The 21,632-nt window shown below is 43.5% G+C and overlaps 1 protein-coding gene across 1 annotated transcript; it reads right to left on the bottom strand.

Annotated features, from left to right (window-relative positions):
• Positions 1-15,873: 15,873 nt before the first annotated feature.
• On the bottom strand, positions 15,874-21,506 carry APOLD1 (apolipoprotein L domain containing 1). Its single transcript, XM_086401949.1, has 2 exons — positions 21,369-21,506; positions 15,874-19,670 (listed from the first exon to the last, which is right to left on the bottom strand). The coding sequence occupies exon 2, from the start codon at positions 19,665-19,667 to the stop codon at positions 18,927-18,929; it is 741 nt and encodes a 246-aa protein (XP_086258075.1). The 5' UTR covers positions 19,668-19,670; positions 21,369-21,506; the 3' UTR covers positions 15,874-18,926.
• Between the last annotated feature and the right edge of the window lie 126 nt (positions 21,507-21,632).

The raw sequence follows: 21,632 nt of genomic DNA on the forward strand, positions 1-21,632 counted from the left end.
CCGGCAACACTCCTCCTGTTATGAAAAAACAAAATTCACCTGAGTATTAGACAGGCTAGGACCTGGGACCTGGGACCCTTTGCTGCAGTCCTGACACCTTCGTTTGTTGAAGAAGAGACTTTCAGAAACATCATTTTCCATGATAACAAGCAACTTTTCCCAGCACAGAATTCCTCTGCCATACAGATTTTTCTGTAAAAGCAAAGAGAGAAGGATTTACTTTGCTTCCCTGAGGCTCATGCTGATTTCACATAGGCGAATGGAATGGAATTAAAAGTTCTGGGAGAAGGTGGAAGACTGTATTGGAAAGTTCGAGACAGCAGAGCAAAGAGGCCTGGAAAGGGGAGCCAGATGGAAATGATCGAGAGGACTGTATATAATACAGGGTCTAAAGTTATCCAAGTTTTGTTAAAATGTGTTACAGGAACAGCAACAACAAAAATCACACAAGATTTCTGGGGCTCTGTCGTTCAGTTGCTAAGTTACGTCAGACTCTTTTCGACCTCATCAACTGCAACACACTAGGCTTCCCTGTCCTTCAACATCTTCCAGAGTTTGCTCAAGCTCATGTTCATTGAGTCAGTGATGCTGTCTAAGCATCTCATCGTCTTCCATCTCGTTCTACTCTTGCTTTCAATCCTTCCCAGCATCAGGGTCTTTTCTGGGGCTCCTCTAAAGGGAAATGGATTCAAACCAACAAGCTGCTATTATCATAGCAAATTCTGCCCACTTTACCCAAGGGAAAAGCACTTCTGTGTTCTTTTTTGTTTTGTTTTGAACTTTTTATTTTGTATTGGAGTATAGCCGATTAACAATGTTGTGATAGTTTCAGGTGGACAGCTAAGGGATTCAGCCATACATATGCAAGTACACTTCTGTGTGTTCTTGGATAATTCAGACATGGGCTCTTTTTCAAACTTCCTCTGGTGCCAGCACCCACCTTGATGACAGAGTTCATGTCAGATCAACAGGGTGAGCACAGGCGGGTCCAGTCAAGAGGACTGTGGGCTTTTGACTATTCCTAAGTCTGGAGTAGTTTGGATATTCACATTCTGGTCATAGAAATAATAGAGGTCTGTTCTAGTAACTGAACCGTGTCATATCCTGTACTTTCAGAACAATGAGAAACGTTAAAGAGGAAATCCCAATAAACACTCAAAATAAGGGGCAAAGCAGCCCTGAAACAATACACTGGCTCCAGGAGGAGAGGTCAAAGTGACTGATCCCACCTCCCTTCCCCCGGAGAGGTTTTTTCTTTGCTTTCAATTTTTTTGGTTGAAGTACAGATGGCTTACAATCTTGGGTTAGTTTCAGGTATACAACAAAGTGATTCAGTTTTATATGTGTGTATATATATAAATATATATTCTTTTTTAGATTCTTTTCCATTGTAGGTTATTACAAGATATTGACTCTAGTTCCCCATGCCATACAGTAGATCCTTGTTGTTTATCCTGCTTTATATATAGCAGCGTGTATATGGTTTTTTTTGATTGGAGGGAAACTGCTTTACAGTGTATGTTGGTTTCTGCCATACAACTTGAATCAGTCATCATTACACACACACACACACACACACATATAGCCCCCTCTTGAACCTCTATCTCCTTCCCACCTGCTTCCCCCCGCAGGTCATCCCAGAGCACCAGGCTGAGTTCCCTGTGTTACACAGCAGCTTCCCTCTAGCTGTCTGTCTTACACATGATAGTATATATATGTCAGTGCTACTTACTCAATTCTTCCCGCCCTCTCCTTCCCCTGTATCTGTTAATCTCACAGTCCTAATTTATCCCTCTCCCTCCGAAATGTTTTCCAGGCCTTCATGCACCTCTTCCTCTACACATGCAAAAATATATATTAAAAACTATAGCTTATGGCTATATTAACATAAACATGTTAATATTACATATTAAAATATTTTCTTTGACTTAAAAGTTATCTTTTTCATTTGATATTTTAAAAGAAATGAAACCTTTATGTGGGCCTCTAAAAGTATAGTAGGCTCCCAGGCACAGTGGCTCCTGCACCTGGTGGATAAGGGAAGGGTGTGAAGACCACAGGGAAGCCTTCAACAGGCCAGTGACATGGGCTGCTGTGGGGTGAAAGCTTGCGAGGATAGAGGTGGCTCCCGGACCAAAGTAACACAAACTTTTCATTCAAACAAGAATCTGTTCTTAATCAGTTTCTGCTCAAGCTCTTCCCAGGAGCTACATACCCTGTAGTCTATTTTGGAGAAAGCTCCCTCTAACACAGCGCTCTATACTCATCAGGAAGCTAGCAATGCAAAATGTAATCTATCAAAAAGTTATCTTTAACTTATGAATTCTTTTTTTTTTTTTTAATTTTTTGGCTGTCCCCAAAAAATCTTGAAAATCTTTGGCATCTTGAAGAATCTTAGTTCCCAGGCCGGGGATCAAACCAGTGCCTTGTGGAGTGGAAGCGTAGAGTTCTAACCATCAGGGAACTCCCCATAACTTATGAATTCTATAATTCTGTTATGGATATGTATGTCCAAGGGAAGAAAGGACACTAATGATGTAATAATGAGGACAGAGAGAGATTTCAGTCTCCATGGAATCAATAAAAAATGACGTATAAAATACTTTGTTATCTAACCAATTTGTGTCTAGAGAAAAAAAAAAGATAACTAGTCCTGGTTATTTATTTATTTCCTTCTTCTTTTTGCCTATAGTTTCAAAAGTTTTTTAAAATATAGAAAAACTGTATGTCTTTCTTTATGTTTAACAAACATTCTCAAACACTATGGCAGACTGTGGACCACACACTAGGAACTGGAAGTAAGCATGAAATTTATATCCAGTGAGGGGGGACAGCCTATGTTTTAAATAACAAAAGTAAGTAAATAAATAAATCTTAAGTGGGAAGAACAGAAACAAAAGAAGGAATCAAAAGTGAGATGCATGGTTAAAAGGAGAAAAGCAAGATACTACAGCAATATATGATGGGGTGAGCTGGCCTTCCTCTGCGAAGCAGGGACATTTTCCCCCTAGAAGGGACTTTTAAACTGAAATTTGGAAGATGAGCATCATTGACTGGCTGTGCAGAGAGCTGTTTACAGGCAGAAAGAATCTTCCAGGCTAAGCTTTGCAGTGGAGAAAAATCAAATGAAACTTATAGAGATTATAATATGATGATTTATGATGATGATGGAGGTATAAGTGGGGACCTGAATATTTAGGGCCTTACTTCCCTGGTGGCTCAGACGGTAAAGAATCTGCCTGCAGTGCGGGAGACCTGGGTTCGATCCCTGGTTTGGGAAGATCCCCTGGAGAAGAGCATGGCTACCCACTCCAGTATTCTTGTTACTGAGGCCAAGCTCTATCTGCTCACCACACGATGGGCCAATGAATCCGAGAGACCAGAGTTTGAGGTAAGGAAGAGACTTTAATCAGGGAACCAGCTGACTGAGAAGATGGCAGGCTAGTGCCTCAAAATTACCATCTTGTTGGGGTCTGGATGCCAAGTTCTTTGATAGATCAGAGATGGGGCGAGATAGGAAGCAAAGTAAAAAGGCCATGAATCTTGCAAACATCTCCCAGAATGACCAGCCTCAAGCAAGGGATGTGCTAACTTCTTCCTTGCCACCTACTGGCGGATAGAGTTCTGAACAAAGGTACTTCAGTTTACTAGAGGCCAGGATTCTCTGAGGCAGGCTGTTCTGGATGATTAGAATAACAAAAGCAATGAAAAGCAAGTCAAAGAAGCAGTTCTAATATGCAGTCAGGATTGGCTTCTTCTCTGCAACTTTCTTGCCTGGAGAATCCCATGGACAGAGGAGACTGGTGGGCTACCGACTGGTGGGCTTGTAAAGAGTCAGACACAACTGAGTGACTAACACCTTCACTTTCATATTCCAATGAACATTAAGACATGAGCATCTGGCTTTCTCTTCCACACTTGTTTCTCTCTGCATCTCTCAGCTTCCTCATCAGCAAGTGCTGTAGACTCAGCTGCCTAAATTTATCTTGAGTCCCTTTACTTCTGCCTTTCCATCACTACCACCACTGTTGAAAATGAACTTTATCATTGTCTGATTTCTAGTAGATTTAAACATTAGGAGAGCAGTGACTCATTGGTGGTCACTGCCATTCCCAGTGCCTTGCACAGAACAGGCATTCAGTAAATTGTTGTTCAATGAATAAATGAGAATGGTTTGTAGATTAGTCTCCTCGGAAAACGAAGATCATGGCATTCGGTCCCACCACTTCATGGGAAATAGATGGGGAAACGGTGGAAACAGTGTCAGACTTTATTTTTTGGGGCTCCAAAATCACTGCAGATGATGACTGCAGCCATGAAATTAAAAGACGCTTACTCCTTGGAAGGAAAGTTATGACCAACCTAGATAGCATATTCAAAAGCAGAGACATTACTTTGCCAACAAAGGTCCATCTAGTCAAGGCTATGGTTTTTCCTGTGGTCATGTATGGATGTGAGAGTTGGACTGTGAAGAAGGCTGAGCGCCGAAGAATTGATGCTTTTGAACTGTGGTGTTGGAGAAGACTCTTGAGAGTCCCTTGGACTGCTAGGAGATCCAACCAGTCCATTGTGAAGGAGATCAGCCCTGGGATTTCTTTGGAAGGAATGATGCTAAAGCTGAAAATCCAGTACTTTGGCCACCTCATGTGAAGAGTCGACTCATTGGAAAAGACTCTGATGCTGGGAGGGATTGGGGGCAGGAGTAGAAGGAGACGACAGAGGATGAGATGGCTGGATGGCATCACTGACTCGATGGACTTGAGTCTGAGTGAGCTCCGGGAGTTGGTGATGGACAGGGAGGCCTGGCGTGCTGCGGTTCATGGGGTCGCAAAGAGTCAGACACGACTGAGCGACTGATCTGATCTGATCTGAGCATGCTTGGCATGAATATCCCCTGAGTTTATTTATTTGCTAATTGGATGAATCATAGGGAATTTCTGAATCACACACACACACAAAAAACGGAGAAACTGACCTTGGAGTGTGGTCATTTAACAAGGCAGGCTGCAGCCACTCCTGCGGTAGGCACCACCCCATCCTCAGTGGCCAGGAGCAGCTCACCGTGGCAGTAAAGCCAGCTTCTCTACCTAACTTGTCATTTGGCCCCTGGAACATTAGTCAGAAACCCTCGGTCCACTACCATCCTTAAGTCTTTAAGATAAAAGATTTTCACGTCCAGCACCTGAAAAAACCTGATGTCTGAGGTTTTGGGAGTTAAAATGATGTCATAGATATACCGAGATGTAAATAAAATCTGGGGAAAAGAGGGTTTAGCCTGATGTCAACAACAAGCAGGAAATTCAAATGTTATAGTTCTTATAAACCACAAAGGCTAGAGTTTCAAGGTCACTTCTTACTATGGAGTGGGTGATAAAGGAAAGGCAACTTTGACTCATTTCCTGATTCCTGGTTGCTTGGTATTCTTTCATACAAGTGTTCTTTTAAATGCATACACAACTTTTTAGAAAACAAATTGCTAGAAATGGAGGTGTTTAAGAGATTCCTTTGGAAAAGGAAATGGCAACCCACTCCAGTGTTCTTGCCTGGAGAATCCCAGGGACAGAGGAGCCTGGTGGGTTGCCGTCTATGGGGTCGCACAGAGTCGGACAAAACTGAAGCGACTTAGCAGCAGCAGCAAGAGACTCCTTGGGACATCTCTGGTGGTGGTCCAGTGGTTAAGAATCGCCTACCAATCCAGGAGACACGGGTTCAATCCTTGGTTGGGGAAGATCCCACGTGCTGCAGGGCAACTAACCGCATGCACCGCAACTACTGAACCTGTGCTCTAGCGCCCTCAAGTGGCAACTACAGAGCCGACGTGCGGCAAGGAAGAGCCCATGAACTGCAACGAAGACCCAGTGCAGCCAAAAGTACATAAGTAAAAAGTCAATCCAGATATCATTGCCACAATGAAATATTAAGTATAGGACACGGCAGCTTCCAGCCACACTTTCCAATGGAAGCCTTTGAATTTAAGTAAAAGGGTTTGATGTCTAAATGTTCAAAATAAATAGATAAAATAAAACGTTAACTGCTATCCTGGACAATTTCTCATGCTTGGTGATAGCCTGACATCTTTTGAACAGTTTTCCTGCAATGAGCAAAATTCTCCCAGTTCAAGCCCACTAGAAACCAGAAATTCACTCTCCCACCCACCTTTGCACCTAAATGTCTCTACCGAGCAGACACACCTCTCCAGAGCAATACAAAAAAGTGGATCCTGGCATTGGCATAGGTGTCCAGCTTGAGGGGGCAGCCGTGGCAAAGGGTCTGGTGTCCAGCATGTGTAAGGAACATGCACTCCAAGGTGTCCTCACTTAGTGGCAGCAGCAGTGGAGTTTCTGCTGGCCTGCTGATCTCCAGGTTTGGGTGTTGTTCTTGACTACAAGGCCCCCAAACTTGACCTTCACTTTCTTGGAGATTCTTCCTCATTATGCTTTAATAAATTAACAAACAATCAGTTCAGTTCAGTTCAGTTCAGTCACTCAGTCATGTCTGACTCTTTGCAACCCCATGAACTGCAGCACACCAGGCCTCCCTGTCCATCACCAACTGCTGGAGTCCACCCAAACCCATGTCCATTGAGTCGGTGATGCCATCCAACCATCTCATCTTCTGTCGTCCCCTTCTCCTCCCGCCCTCAATCTTTCCCAACATCAGGGTCTTTTCAAATGAGTCAGCTCTTCACATCAGGTGGCCAAAGTATTGGAGTTTCAGCTTCAACATCAGTCATTCCAATGAACACCCAAGACTGATCTCCTTTAGGAGGGACTGGTTGGATCTCCTTGCAGTCCAAGGGATTCTCAAGAGTCTTCTCCAACATCACAGTTCAAAAGCATCAATTCTTTGGCACTCAGCTTTCTTTATAGTCCAATTCTCACATCCATACATATCCACTGGAAAAACCATAGCCTTGACTAGATGGACCTTTGTTGGCAAAGTAATGCTTTTGAATATGCTATCTAGGTTAGTCATAACTTTCCTTCCAAGGAGTAAGTGTCTTTTAATTTCATGGCTGCAATCACCATCTGCAGTGATTTTGGAGCCCAGAAAAACAAAGTCAGCCACTGTTTCCCCATCTATTTGCCATGAAGTGATGGGACCGGATGCCATAAAGGCTAAACACAAATTAATAAATTTCCTTTCTGCTTAACTGGTTGAAAGAGCTTCTACTGTTTGAATGTAAGAAACCTGACTAGCCAATCTGCTGAGGGAAAGGAAGTGTGCTTCCCTAATGATACATCATAAAACACCTGCCCCATACCGCCCCTCTGTAAGCGGCCTTTCATGTTGCCTGGCAAGCCCAGGGCGTTCCTCAGCCCACTCTCTCCCTCTCTGTCCTGAACGTCCTCTCAACCATCCAGTGCTCCTCTTCCACTGTCACTTCCATGATATCACTTCCTATTTCATGGGGAAATGAAGGAAACTTCGTTTTCCAGCACAAGTAACCACGCCCATCTGATAACATGCCCTACCTTTCCTCTCATTGAGCGGATGTATTTGGGGGCAGGGGGTTTGGTTGGTTGGTTGGGGTTTTTTTGTAATCAAAGGGCCCTAAAAGTGGAAGAAAGGCAGAAGGTCAGAGTGGCACAGTAGGGAAAGATTCAACTGATCATTTCAGGCATCGGAGAGGGTGGAAGAGGGTCACAAACCAAGGAATGCAGCAGCCTCTAGAAGGTAGAAAAGGCAAGAAAACGAATCCTCTCTGAGATCCTCCGGATAGAATTGTAGCCCTGTCAGCTACTTTATGTTAGCCCAGTAAGACCCACATTGGACTTCTGCCTGTAAGAAAATTAGTTTGTGTTATTTTAAGCTGCTAAGCTTGCAACAACTTGTTACAGCAACGATCGTAAATGAATACATACCATCTCACAAACCAGACATTTATTTTCTTTATGTCTGTGCTCCCTATCATCACTAGAATACAAAGTCAAGACATTTGCCTGTTTTTGTTCACTACTCTGTGCTCAGTTGGAGAAGGAAATGGCAACCTACTCCAGTATTCTTGCCTGGAAAATTCCATGGACAGAGGAGCCTGGTGGGCTACAGTCCATGGGGTTGCAAAGAGTTGGACACAACTTATCGACTGAGCACGCCTGGAAATAAACTTAGCAAATAGTTGGCAAATATTTCCCCAATAACTATTTTGTTGAATGGAGGAATATCCATGTTGTCCATAGTGTGTATGCAAGGGGATGAGAAAGGCCAGATGAACCAGCCACCGTGATACGGAAAGGCCATAGGCTTGTACGTAAAGGATATCATAAACTAAATTGGGCTTCTGGAGCAGGTTATCACCCTGGGCCAAGATTGCTCATCCCTCGTGCAGACAGAAGAGCAGCTTTCCAAGTGTAAGGCAGTTGTGTAGTGACAAGGTTCAATCTGACGGTGGAAAAGAAAAACCTCTCTTGGCAGCTCTTGCACATGAATGTCCCCTGGTCCTGTTCTGAGAGGTAAATGTGGATCAGCAACTTAACAAAGCTTACAGAAATGGTCATACTGGAGAGGAGGGACTGGGTAACCCGAGTCACTCTAAAGTCTTCTCCTTTTCAGATAACACGCCTTTAAAAGGAGGCCTCCCAGGAGAGGAAGGCTATTGGAGGTCAGGAAGTTAATTGTCAGCACCATAGATTTATGATTCAGCTGCAGAATAGTGCTGACCTAAGGCTGGGCACGTATTCTATTTTTTATGCCAACCACACAGGTTTAAGAGCCTATGAAAGTAAGACATCAATTTCAACTATCTTTCCTTGCTGCTTCTGTTTCTCACCATCGAAGCTCCTGCAAACTGGTTGTGTGTGGTGATCTGATTCTTCCCTCCTGGTCACTCAAAGCCATAAAACCTATAGTTTCATGGAGGACATTCCCCTAGTCACTGCCCACCCTGCTTATTGCTGCTGCTCACCCTCTGCTTTCTACCTTCCTCCCCCTCCCAAGCCTCCCCTCAGCCCTTGCCCCTGCCACCCTCAGACTTCTAGATCTGGCCCTTTTTGTAAAGTCCATAAACTACTTCATTATTTTTTCCATTAAAACCACAGGATTAAGTTCATCTTAGCCCTTCACAACATCACCTTTCATAACCCACTGTTAAAATGAAACGAACATCACAGAAACTCATCTCTGGGGTGTGTATTCAGAGTCTTCTAAGAACTAAGTAGTCAACAATGTCTATAGAAACTACAGAAAAGTTAGAAAAAGTAAAAGGCCTATTATTGACCGTCTGCATGTTTTTCTTTTTTCTTTATTGTCTGTTAAAAAGAAGGCGAATCTTTCCATGAAATATAAATAAATCTGAAATAAATGAAAGATAAAGTCATTTTCTTATACTACTTCACATTTTTACAATGCCACCTAAAACATTCAGTATACTCTAAAATTCTCCTTAGGGGCAGAAAGTCTTAAATGTAAATTAAATTGTAGTTTAAAAGGTTAGGAGGGCTTCCCTGGTGGCTCAGTGGTAAAGAATCTGCCTGCCAATGCAGGTGACATGGGTTTGATCCCTGATTCCAGGAGATCCCACATGCCTTGGAGCAACAAAGTCCGTGTTCCACAACTCTTGAGCCTGTGCTCTAGAGAACGGGAGCCACAGCTACTGAGCCCACGTGCTGCAATTACTGAAGCCCATGCACCCAAGAGCCCATGTTCCACAACAAGAGAAGCCATCACAACGAGAAGTCGACACATTACCAAGAAGAGTACCTCTGCTCACTGCAACTAGAGAAAGCCCACACAGCAACAGTGACCCAGCACTGGTAAAAATAAAATGAATCAATACAATTTAAAAGGTTAGTAAAACTTTCTATATGGCCACATCAATCTTAAGATATCTGCTTCAGATTTTCCAAGACTTCAAGCCCAGTCCTGCTCCAGGACTTTTCTTTCTTTTTTGGCCATGCCACGTAGCTTGCAGGATCTTGGTTCCCTGACCAGGGGTCAAACCTGGGCCATAGCAGTGGGAGCATGGAGTCCTAACCACTGGACCATCAGGGGATTCCCTCCAGTGATAACTAGATGATGGTAGATGTGAATACCTGAGGTACCCAAACATCAAAGAAAGGTCCTTTGAGTAACAGAAAAACCGATAGAAATGCCTTCCTTGAAAGGTCTTGAAAATTAATAAAAAATGGTTGTTGGAAAAAAAAAGCATGAAAATCCAACAGTAGTGTTCTCCATGCAAAATCTCAGGAAACTGTGTTAAAAACAAATCATTCGAAGACAAAGCATTATTATTTTGAGTAATTTTATTACTATTGTTTTTTTTCTAGACTTCCGTTTATTAAGTTGCAGAAGGGAATCTTTGGCACCAGAACTGTTAGACCATCAGCCCAGGCTTCTCCTTTCAGATGGATAGAGTCATGGAGAGTCTCAAATTACACATCGGAGGTTTGCATCATGGTATGTACAGAGTTAGAATTAGAGACATTGGGTACTTTTAAGGGCTTTTTCCATGAATTTGCATCAACACAATGAATTGTTCTTATATACTTCAGGTATTTGCCTACACAAATGCAACAAAAACCAAACAGTAGTCACACGGGATACTATAAAGTAATAAGAATAAACAAGTTACAACCAAATAACAAAAGTGACTCTCACAAACAGAAAGCTGACTAAAAGTAGGCAGACACAGACGCGCATAGATTATATAATGCATTATTTTATTACTATTAGAATCTTATTCCTACACACACTTGTCTACTCACACACAAGTGTCTAGCCCTTTTAGTCCATAGCCACCATACAGAACTTGAGTACACACCCCTATCAGGAAGAAAACTGACAAGCAGTTTCAGTGATAGTTTCGATGGAATGACCACAAGAAGTTTCATTTTCAGAGGTTTTTATGCAGGATCTGGAAAGGTCTATTGAACCAGTAATTCCTTTATTCATGTCTGTGTGGTCCCGGCCCACACCTTCTGTCTCAGCATATCAGTAGCTAGCAATATGCTCTTATTAATCACATCCTTTTATTTCAGGTGTTGTATTCACAAGAATCTTGCCATGTTTTGGACATTTGGGGCAGGGTTACAAAATACCTATGCACAAATTTTTACAATCAGAGCTGAAGTTTCATCATTTTCAAATTGGCCCATGTTGCTTTTAGCAAATACTAGCCATTTGAAAAACTACATTCTAATTTCTTTTTAAATTTATTTTATTATTTATTAGGGGTTTTCCTGATGGCTCAGACAGTAAAGAATCTGCCTGCAATGCCAGAGACACAGGTCCAATCCCTGGGTAGGAAAGATCCCCTGGAGAAGAGAATGGCAACCCACTCCAGTATTCTTGCCTGGAGAATCCCATGGTTGTCTGTTTATTTATTTATTTATTATTTGCCAAACCATGCGGCTTGTGGAATCTTAGTTTCCTGACCAGGAATTGAACCCAGGCCCTCTGCAGTGAGAGGTCGAAGTCTTAACCACTAGACCATTGGGGAATTCCCCTAATTTCTTATTGATTAACCTACTGGCATCATCAGGGTATTAGTTCAGTCACTTAGTGGTGTCCAACTCTTTGCGACCCCATTGACTGCAGCATGCCAGGCCTCCCTGTCCATCACCAACTCCCAGAGCTTACTCAAACTCATGTCTATCGAGCTGGTGATGCCATCCAACCATCTCATCCTCTGTCCTCCCCTTCTCCTCCTACCTTCAATCTTTCCCAGTGTCAGGGTCTTTTCAAATGAGTCAGTTCTTCACATCAGGTGGCCAAAGTATTGGAGTTTCAGCATCAGCATCAGTCCTCCCAATGAATATTCAGGACTGATCTCCTTTAAGATGGACTGGTTGGATCACCTTACAGTCCAAGGGACTCTCAAGAGTCTTCTCCAACACCACAGTTCAAAAGCAAGAATTCTTCGGTGCTCAGCTTCCTTTATAGTCCAACTCTCACATCCATTCATGACTACTGGAAAAACCAGAGTATAGCCCACCCAGATTGTCAGGGCCATAACATCTAGAGTCCTGTCTGTATTGCTCACAAATGGCAGTGGGAGATACAAGGTGAACACTCAATAAATGTTTTCTAAATGAATGAACCTGTCAGACTTGTAACTAATGTTGTCACTCCTGTTAGTTTTTACTTTATATTAGGAGTAAACTTACTCTCAGAAGAACTAAGAGTATAACCCTGGAGTCAGGCTGCCAGGATTCAAATCCTGGAGCAGCCTTTGCTAGCTGTACAACCTTCCAGTTATTTCTTTTCTTTAATAATATGGGGTAATTATAGTGCCTACCTCAAAAGATTTTTGTAAATGTGATAATCCACATCAAATTGTACTTAGGACACTACTTAGTAAATCTTCCACAAATTTTAACTATGATTAGTATTTTCAAAAATCCACATTTATTTTATAACTTTGTTACCTAAATGTCATTTACTTAAGTATTTAGGAAAGTATTGTTCTTTAATGAAATTTTGACAGAGCAGGTTTTTTATTTTTATATTATTGGAGTATAGTTGATTTACAATGTGGTATTAGTTTCAAGTGTACAGTAAAGTGATCAGTTATACAGGTACATATATTCATTTTTTTCTAGATTCTTTTCTCATATATGTTATCCCAGAATACTGAGTAGAGTTTCCTCTTTACAGTAGGTCCTTGTTGGTTATCTATCTTATATACTGTAGTGTATGTTCATCCCAAGCTCCTGATTTATCCGTTCCCCACCATGTTTCCCCTTTGGTAACAGTAAGTTTGTTTTCAGTATCTGTAAGTTTGTTTCTGTTTTGTAAATAAGTTCAGGGCAGGTTTATAATAAGGTCTTGTGTGCATGCCTGCTCAGTCACTTCAGTTGTGACTGACTCTTTGTGACCCCATGGACTGTAGCCTGCCAGGCTCCTCTGTCCATGGGATTCTCCAGGCAAGAATACTGGAGTGGGTTGCCATGCCCTCCTGTAGCAGATCTTTCCGACCCAGGAATCAAACTCCAGTCTCTTATGTCTCCTGCATTGGCAGGCGGGTTCTTTACCACTAGCGCCACCTGGGAAGCCAAGCAACAAGGTCAGTTTTACTAAATGTCCCCATGTCAACCAGGGAAACTGGGAAAAGAAATCTGGGGCCTAAAAGAAAGATTTTAGATATCACTACCCATCTCCAATTCCATGTACACCAGAAGTTTCTCCCAATTACAGCTGTTTTGTTTAATTTAGCAACTGGATCCATACAAGTGCTGGCACAAGTCCTGTTATGGGTGCCCTGTACGCTTGGGAGGCAGAAACCTTGGCCATGACTCACTGCTAAAGTTCTGGTGAAAATCAGGTTGCAGACCTGCCTGCACTCCCGCCCCGTGGGGTTGTATTGGAAACGTTAATATAAATGGGAGTAAACATCACTCTTTGCCAGTGAGCTTCATATGGACAAGCTTTACCTGTGCAGGCAGGACCACGTCGCAGGGCCTGCTCTCCACTACCCTGTGCTAATGCCAGTCAGAGTCTGAGGATGCTGAAGGTCCCTAATATTCATTCCTGGGCCCTGAGAGCTTGATCAGCACACTTCCCCCTCTCCTAGCAACCTGTTGTTTGCTAAGAGATTATTTCCATATTTTAGGACTCACTCTTTGTCCTAGTCAGAACCACAGCAGGGTTTACTTTCCCACTTAGGAGTTTGCCAGGAGCAAAAAGTAACAACATCCCAACCCCCTGTCAACTCAACAAGGAAAGATTTATTGCAGTTAACTAAAAGGATACTTGTTATGACAGGAATACCGTATGCTTCAGCAAAGATAGAATCCAAGCTTATGGCTGGCCTTTGCAAACAGCCAGGATCCAACCTGCCAACACAGCCCTCTTTTGTTTGTTGTTGTTGCACTGTCATTAACAGTGCAACATCCGGACCCAGGGGTGTTTCCAAGGTGGGGCTTCAGGTTGGCACTCAGATAATGAGATTACCTTCAGCAACAGTTCTCAACAGACTGCAGCAACCACTATAGGCTCGTTGTTTGGACTGTTGGCCTCTTCAACCAATGTCCATCCTCCTTTTCGTTAATTACAAACAGAAACCTAGGTATTTGGGGAACAGTTAGTTCTTAGCTAAAGGTACTATATTTCCCAGCCTGCTTTGCACAATTAAAATTAGTGACTTGCCAGGTGAAGACCACTGCAGACTTCTGGGAAAGTTTTGCCATCTGATGTAGAGGCTGTCTCTTGTCCTCGCTCTCTACCCCTCTCTAGTGTTTGGGTTTTCTGAAGCCTGATGTGCCTGTGAGAGCTGGACCGTAAGGAAAGCAGAGTGCCAAAGAATTAATGCCTCCTAACTGTGGTGTCTAGTCAAGGCTATGGTTTTTCCTGTGGTCATGTATGGATGTGAGAGTTGGACTGTGAAGAAGGCTGAGCGCCAAAGAATTGATGCTTTTGAACTGTGGTGTTGGAGAAGACTCTTGAGAGTCCCTTGGACTGCAAGGAGATCCAACCAGTCCATTCTGAAGGAGATCAGCCCTGGGATTTCTTTGGAAGGAATGATGCTAAAGCTGAAACTCCAGTACTTTGGCCCCCTCATGCAAAGAGTTGACTCATTGGAAAAGACTCTGATGCCGGGAGGGATTGGGGGCAAGAGGAGAAGGGGACGACAGAGGATGAGATGGCTGGATGGCATCACTGACTCGATGGACGTGAGTCTGGGTGAACTCTGGGAGTCGGTGATGGACAGGGAGGCCTGACATGCTGCGGTTCATGGGGTCACAAAGAGTCGGACACGAATGAGCTACTGAACTGAACTGAACTGTGGTGCTAGAGAAAACACCTAAGAGTCCCTTGGACAGCAAGGAGATCAAACCAGTCAATCTTAACAGAAATCAACCCTGAATATTCACTGGAAGGACTGATGCTGAAGCTCTAGTATTTTGGTCATCGGATGTGAACAGATGATTCATTGGAAAAGTCCCTGATGCTGGGAAAGATTGAGGGCAGAAGGGGAAAGATGGTGTCAGAGGATGAGATGTCTGGATGGCATCACCGATGCCATGGATATGAACTTGGGCAAACTTCGGGAGGTGGTAAGTAAGGGACAGGGAGGCCTGGCATGCTGCAGTCCATGGGGTCGAAAAGAGTCAGACACAACTAGGAGACTGAACAACAAGCATTCTTTTCAATTACTTCTCAGATTGTAGTTATGTTCAAAGGTTTGAAACTGCTGGAAGTCTTATTTTTAGATAAGAGAATTCCTGTACATGAATTGATTAATCTTTAAAAATTGATTTATACAGTTTGATGCGGAATATTCTAAGTTAAAATGATGAAACCTCTACCTTTCCTCAAAGTTACTAATTTATACAGAGGCAAACATGAGATTAGGTAACTAATTAGAGGAAGATCAAGAAGTTTGAGTAAATCAACTCTGCTTCAATAAAATAAAAAGATTAAGAATCATAAAAATTTTTTTGAAAAGAAAGAGAAATGGGCAATTTATTTCAATAAAGGGAGAGGACTGATTTTGCTACAGTGGGGAAAAAAATTAGGAGGTTACAAACTGCTGAATTTAAATGTATCCCATTTCTCTCTGCAAAATAGCTTTATCTCAGTGTCTCCATTCCTTCTACTTGCACTTCATACCAAGGCATCGACTGTGTAATATATCAAGTTGACAAATTGCTTGACATATCTGATCTAGGGTGGCTTCTACATCACTTTTCTCTTTTTCCTCCCAATAAATACTTTGGACACTGACATTTGCCACATTGGAAATGACAGGCACCTGAGGACAAACGCATCAAAGTGATTAGGATCAGAATGTCTGTTAAGGATTATTTTTTTTAATAGAGTAGAATGTAGTTTTATTGAATCCTTGAGATGCAGAACCAAAAGAAACTCCTTTCTTGTGAAAGAAAACAATCCAAACAATTGTAAACCCCGGAAACCAACAGAAGCACTTAAACCTTCAATATGAACGTGTTTATTTTTCCAACTCGGATATTGTTCTGAAGTACACTTGTAATCTAAATACCCCTTTCTCTCCTTCCCTTTACAACATACCATTTCAGTCTGTTTGTTTACAGAACGATGGCCTTAAGGAAAAAGCCTTATTCACATTCCCACAAAAGAAATAAATAAAATACTTGTCTCTAGGATCCATTTAACTAAACTTGACTTAAATCCTGGTAGAGGCTCCCATCTCTATAACAGACACAAAAGAGGATGAATGATCTTTCACTATCAAAACAAACTCCTAAATAGAGCTAAAGTTTATTAAATTATTCAAATACATTTACTATGCTCCTATAATGTGCAAAGTACTGTTCCAAAATAGACACCCTTCCTTAGATGTACAGTAGGCCACTAAAATAATAATTTCAGGAGCTTAAGACACTGGTACAGTCAAAATACCCTAATGATATGAAATGGTCTCTGTTGCTGCTGCTTCCAAAAGTGCCCGGTTTATTTCTAAGGAACAGCTCAGGCATTTGGAAGAATAATTCAAACTTAAGCTTTAATACAAGATGGAGTTAGGCAATGATTGTACCTTCAAACATAATATAACAGTATGAAGTACATTCTGGTGATCTAAAATGCTAGCATCTGTGCAAGGTAACCTAAGAAATTTGACACCATTTTTTTTTTAAGGTACCAATTTCAAAATAAATCAAAATACAAATCAATTGCCATTTTAGGAAAAATAAAAATATAGGCATGCCAACTCCTCTCCCAGCACTGAAATTACACTTCCTCAGACACACTGCCATCATTGGTAAGCATGGGGGATCAACTGGGTAAATTTAAACACATTAGATAATCACATAATTCAACCTAGCTTGGGTATATGTGTGATCCCAAAGACTTTTCAACATATTTTTCAGCAATACAGTGGTAGCAATAGAAATTGAAGAAACTGGAAGTATTTTCTTAGAGACAGCTTACAGATATCTTACAGGTTCCAAAGTGAAAATATAACACATCACCATCATAACACAAGCTACTTTGTCGCTCCTAAGACCCAACTTCACAGGACATCAGGCTTCCTAGTGTTTCCTTCATATGCCTCTACTTGGGTTTTCTTTCCCCTGAACTAAATAGGGAGGGCCTTTCAGGTCAAGTGTTATCTGCGGGCCAGTTACCTTCAGGATAGATATGCTTGCATCATTTCTATATTGACAAGTCAAGCCTCCATTTATGAGGCTTAAATTCAGCTCCTGGTCTCTTTATTCAGAACTTCCCTTATTTACTTATAAAAAGAACAGCAACCAAAAAAAAATCCAAGAGAAAAAAAGAACTACCCTCATTTACTTAAAAGGATCATTCAAAACACTAGGGAAAAAATTTCCCTCTGAAGGAGACTTATTTAAGGAACACAATACTGTTTACAGCTCATGGCCCACCTTAGAAAGGCAAACTCAGCTAAGTCTCCTGAAAAGAATCTCAGTAGTCTCCCATTTGGAAACTTGCTATTCCTATTATTTTCTAATGTGGTTAAATAAAATTAAATGTTAATAATAAACAGTAATTAAATAATAAACTTAAAATAAATAATAATTAAAAAACATGGTCTGGAGGTTTTTAGAAAAGGTAATAAAGGTCAATTTTCATTAAATTCACATTCCTTTCTGTACCAATTTCTACAATGAGCAGGCAACACTGCCCTCTAACAGGCTGATTCTGTTACATCTCTTAGTTCAACTGGTGGGAAATTGCTCCAGGAAGCATTGACACAAGGCCCCCACGCACATTCTTTCTTTTACTTCTGGGACACAGTCTGTCCTTGACCGTCTGTGAATGACACTAAAGACGGAGCAGCCCCTAGAGAGGCGATAGACTTAGAGAACGCTCATCAGGGGATTACAAACTAACACCCATTGCAATGGTGTTCAAACTTCAGCAGGCATCAAATTACCCCCAAGGGCTTGTTTAAACACAGCTTGCTGAGCCCCACCTGTGTTGCTGACTCCTTAAGTCTAGAGCTGAGTCCAAGAATTGGCCTTTCTGAGAAGGCGGGGCCTGGTGGGCTGCCGTCTATGGGGTCGCACAGAGTCGGACACGACTGAAGCGACTTAGCGGCAGCAGCAACAAGTTCCCAGGTGATGCTTCAAGCCCAGAGACCACTCTTTACCACCCAGACACTGTGCTTGGCTTTATCTTACTCAATACTTCCCAATAAGGTGGGGTTTTAGCACCCATTTTACAGACTAGGAAGCCAAGTCTCACACAGAATAAACCCAGGACTAACTCAAAAGCCATTGCTCCCTTCTCTACAGTATGAAGTCAGTATACGAAGCTGTTAACCATTTCCCTTTCCTTCAATTTCTTCCGTAAGGAGGCGGGACTTAGGTGACGGGTTAGTGGATTTCCCCTCTCAGAGCACCTTGGAGGTCTGGCTATGAAGTCACCTAGGAAGGTCCACTCCATCCCCAGGTTGGATCTGTGAGCAGGGCACGCTGAGAGAGGAGGGCGCTGAGAGAGAGGGAGGTTCAGAGAGAGTCTGATTAGCTCTAGATTCTGGAGTTCTTCGTACTCAGAAACTCTGCCAGAGAGGTTTTAAAGCTAGTGTCTCTTCTCACGGGTGTTTCTGAGGACCTCAAAGCCTAATGGGGCTCGAAGAGGACCCAGAGGGTGGGGGTGTCTGCACCGTTCTCCAGCCTCGGCTCAAATCACCCGCCGAGGCAGGGACAAGCACGTGGCAACAACTTTAAATCAGGAGTGCCCAAGGAAGGGTGTGAAGACCGAACGGTTATGATAAAATATAAAATACTTTTCAGGTCATATATCCCACCAGGATCAGGCAGGTAGAAATCCCTAGCACTCAGCCCCTGGCAGGATGTCAGCGATAGGTAAAGAAGAGTTGGGAGAACACCCCCCCACCCCCCATCCTCGAATAGTTTTTCTCATCCTTCGCATTCAGCTCCTAGCCCAACTTCGTGTTTTCCTGAGGGAGATACAAATATGGAGCATCCCATGGGGATGATTTTCTGGCTTCGGTCATTAGATGGGAAAAGATGTTTTCAGAAAAACTGCCCCGTGGGCCGGTCAGCCGAGATCTTGAGGTCGTGGCCGCGGCTGCTCTTCGTGTAGAGCTGGACTCTGAACTCCAGCTGCTCGCTCAGCTCGTCCAGAGCCCGGGTGCAGGACTCCAGGCTCTCGGCCAGTTTCTGAATCTTGGCCTTTAGCACGGCCTGGCTAACCCTGGTGGCCCCCTCGGCCCGCCTGGGGACGAGGAAGCCGCGGGAGCCAAAGAAGACGATGAAGTATACCGAGTTGTACAGCGCGATGGAAGCGTTCCTCCCGCACTGCAGCAGCTGGCGGTCTCCGCCGCCCTGCCCGCGGCAGAAGAAGTCGAGGCAGCTCAGCATCTCGCGCATCTGGTCCTGGCAGGTGGCCGCGATCTCCTGCACGCGCCGCAGCTCCCGGGAGTTGCAGAAGATCAGGGAGAGGTCAGACGTGATGGTTACGGCCCCGCCGGCGGTGGCCACCCCCAGTCCCACGGCCGAGGCCAGCAGCGAGACCCCCAGGGTGACGGGGCTGAGCGAGAGTCCCACGATGGCGGCCACAGCGCCCGCCGCGCTCAGCGAGCTGCCGGCCACGTTGGCCGCCAGGGAGCGCCGGCGTAGGCGCTCTAGGCGCCGGGCCACCTCGCGCAGACGCAGTAGCTGGCCGTGCAGCCGGCCGCGGCGGTCCAGCAGCAGCCCCTGGAAGCGTCGCAGAGCATCCGCGCCCTGCAGCTCCCGGGCCGCCGGCCTCTCCATGTCCTGCGGGGATGAGACACGCGGTTAGCCCGAAGTCGAGCGCAACAGCTACGGCCACCCAAGGGGAAAAGGGTCATTTTCCAATGAGTCATATGTCAGGTTCTCAAAGACCCGTTCTGTCATCTGGGACGAGTCCTCCACTTCCCAGGACCTTAAATCCGAGTAAGCCAATAGGAATAATGCTCTCGTCCACTTTTCTCCCAGGGAATGCCAAGGATTGATTTTTTTTTTTTTAATCTGTTAAATAAGGGAGTGTTGGAGAAGAAACGGCAACCTACTCCAGTGTTCTTGCCTAGAGAATCCTATGGACAGAGGAGCCTGGTGGGCTGCTGTCCATAGGGTCACATAGAGTTGGACACGACTGAAGCGACTTAGCATGCATGCATGCATGCATTGAAAAAGGAAATGGAAACCCACTCCAGTATTCTTGCCTGGAGAATCCCAGGGACAGAGGAGCCTAGTGGGCTGCCATCTATGGGGTCGCACAGAGTCCCACATGGCTGAAGCGACTTAGCAGAAGCAGCAGCAGCAGCAGCTATTAATAAGTCTACTGCAATTACTGAAGGGCTTCCCAGGTGACTAAGTGGTAAAGAATCAGCCTGCCAATGCAGAAGATGCAAGTTCGATCCCTGGGTGGGGAAGATCTCCTGGAGAAGGAAATGGCTACCCACTCCAGTATTCTTGCCTGCAGAATTCTATGGATGGAGGAGCCTGGCAGGCTACAATCCATGGGATCAGAAAGAGCCGCCCAGGATTGAACAGGCATGGAATACTGAGCCCTCATCTCTGAAAGATGACATGTGGCAAGCAGTAGGTTGTACCCCTTTACAAAGCCCTTTCCTTACAAGAAGACTAAGATCTTAAGAGTTTTGCAATAGTTTTTTCCCCTCTCTGATGAGTGAAAAAGACAAATCACCAAAAACTCAAAAAGCATCTATCAAATGTAAGAAACTAATTTTTCTAAGTTAGATGCTCACCTGAAGCAACTCTTCTGTTTGTTATTTTTCCCAGCTCTTATCTTAGAATCACTATTTCTTTTAACTAGAGCTCATCAGGTCTTCAGAAATCTCACTCTTTGATACATGCTTAATTAGAAGTAAATTACACTAGCACCAGTATGTCCTTTTATGATGAAAGCTCCCTTTAAAAATGAGTAACAATTGAACAGAATTTTAAAAGGGGCCACAATTTTTGTTGAACAGCTCACTGAGGGCTACCCGTACCGAGCTGAACGGAAGCCAATTGAAGATGACTAACAGAGAAAACTGTACATCCTGAGTAAAAGTACATCCTTTCCAGTTGCCAAAGATTTCTCCCTTCATAGCCATTGTACTTTTCATTATTAGGAACTTCTCAAAAGTGACAAAGTGATAGAAATCCACCATTTCACTACTGTGAGATATCAGAACAGAAATGATTATTCTCATGTGGAAGGTGAGGAAATTGAAAGACAAGTTCTACCTGCAGCTGATACTTCACAGAGCCCAGTGTAGAATCTTGGTCTCTAGACGCCTAGATCTTAATTTTATTAGCATGCCTCCATAATTGTACCCACCACTGACAAACTGCCAGATAAAGACACCTCTGAGCAAAAACGAGGCAAAGTTACTCCAAATATATTACGGACCAAGGATACAACCCCAGTATTACCAGTCCAGTGGCTATTTTTTCAGATAGCATCCCTCTGGTCTCCCCACTTACCACTCACTTCTGGCTATCTCCAGGAAAGAAGAATCTGAGGCTGTTTCTGGATGAGCAAGCTTTATAGTTCCAGAGAGCCAATGACGGCCCTGGGAAAGCCTTGTCTTATTCTGAGAATTTGCCGTTTCCTGTCCTGGCCCCTGCTGCCTTCATCCAGAAGGATATGACATGGTGGAAAATGACCCGCCAGCCTCGCAGCACATCCCGTATTTAGGAAATGAACATTGTGTGTTCGCTTTCCCCCAAACGCAGGAAAAGAACCAC

This window comes from Bos grunniens, chromosome 5 (assembly GCF_055505025.1).
Source record: "Bos grunniens cultivar Pamir isolate PY7600 chromosome 5, Bosgru_T2T1.0, whole genome shotgun sequence".
Classification (NCBI taxonomy): domain Eukaryota; kingdom Metazoa; phylum Chordata; class Mammalia; order Artiodactyla; family Bovidae; genus Bos; species Bos grunniens.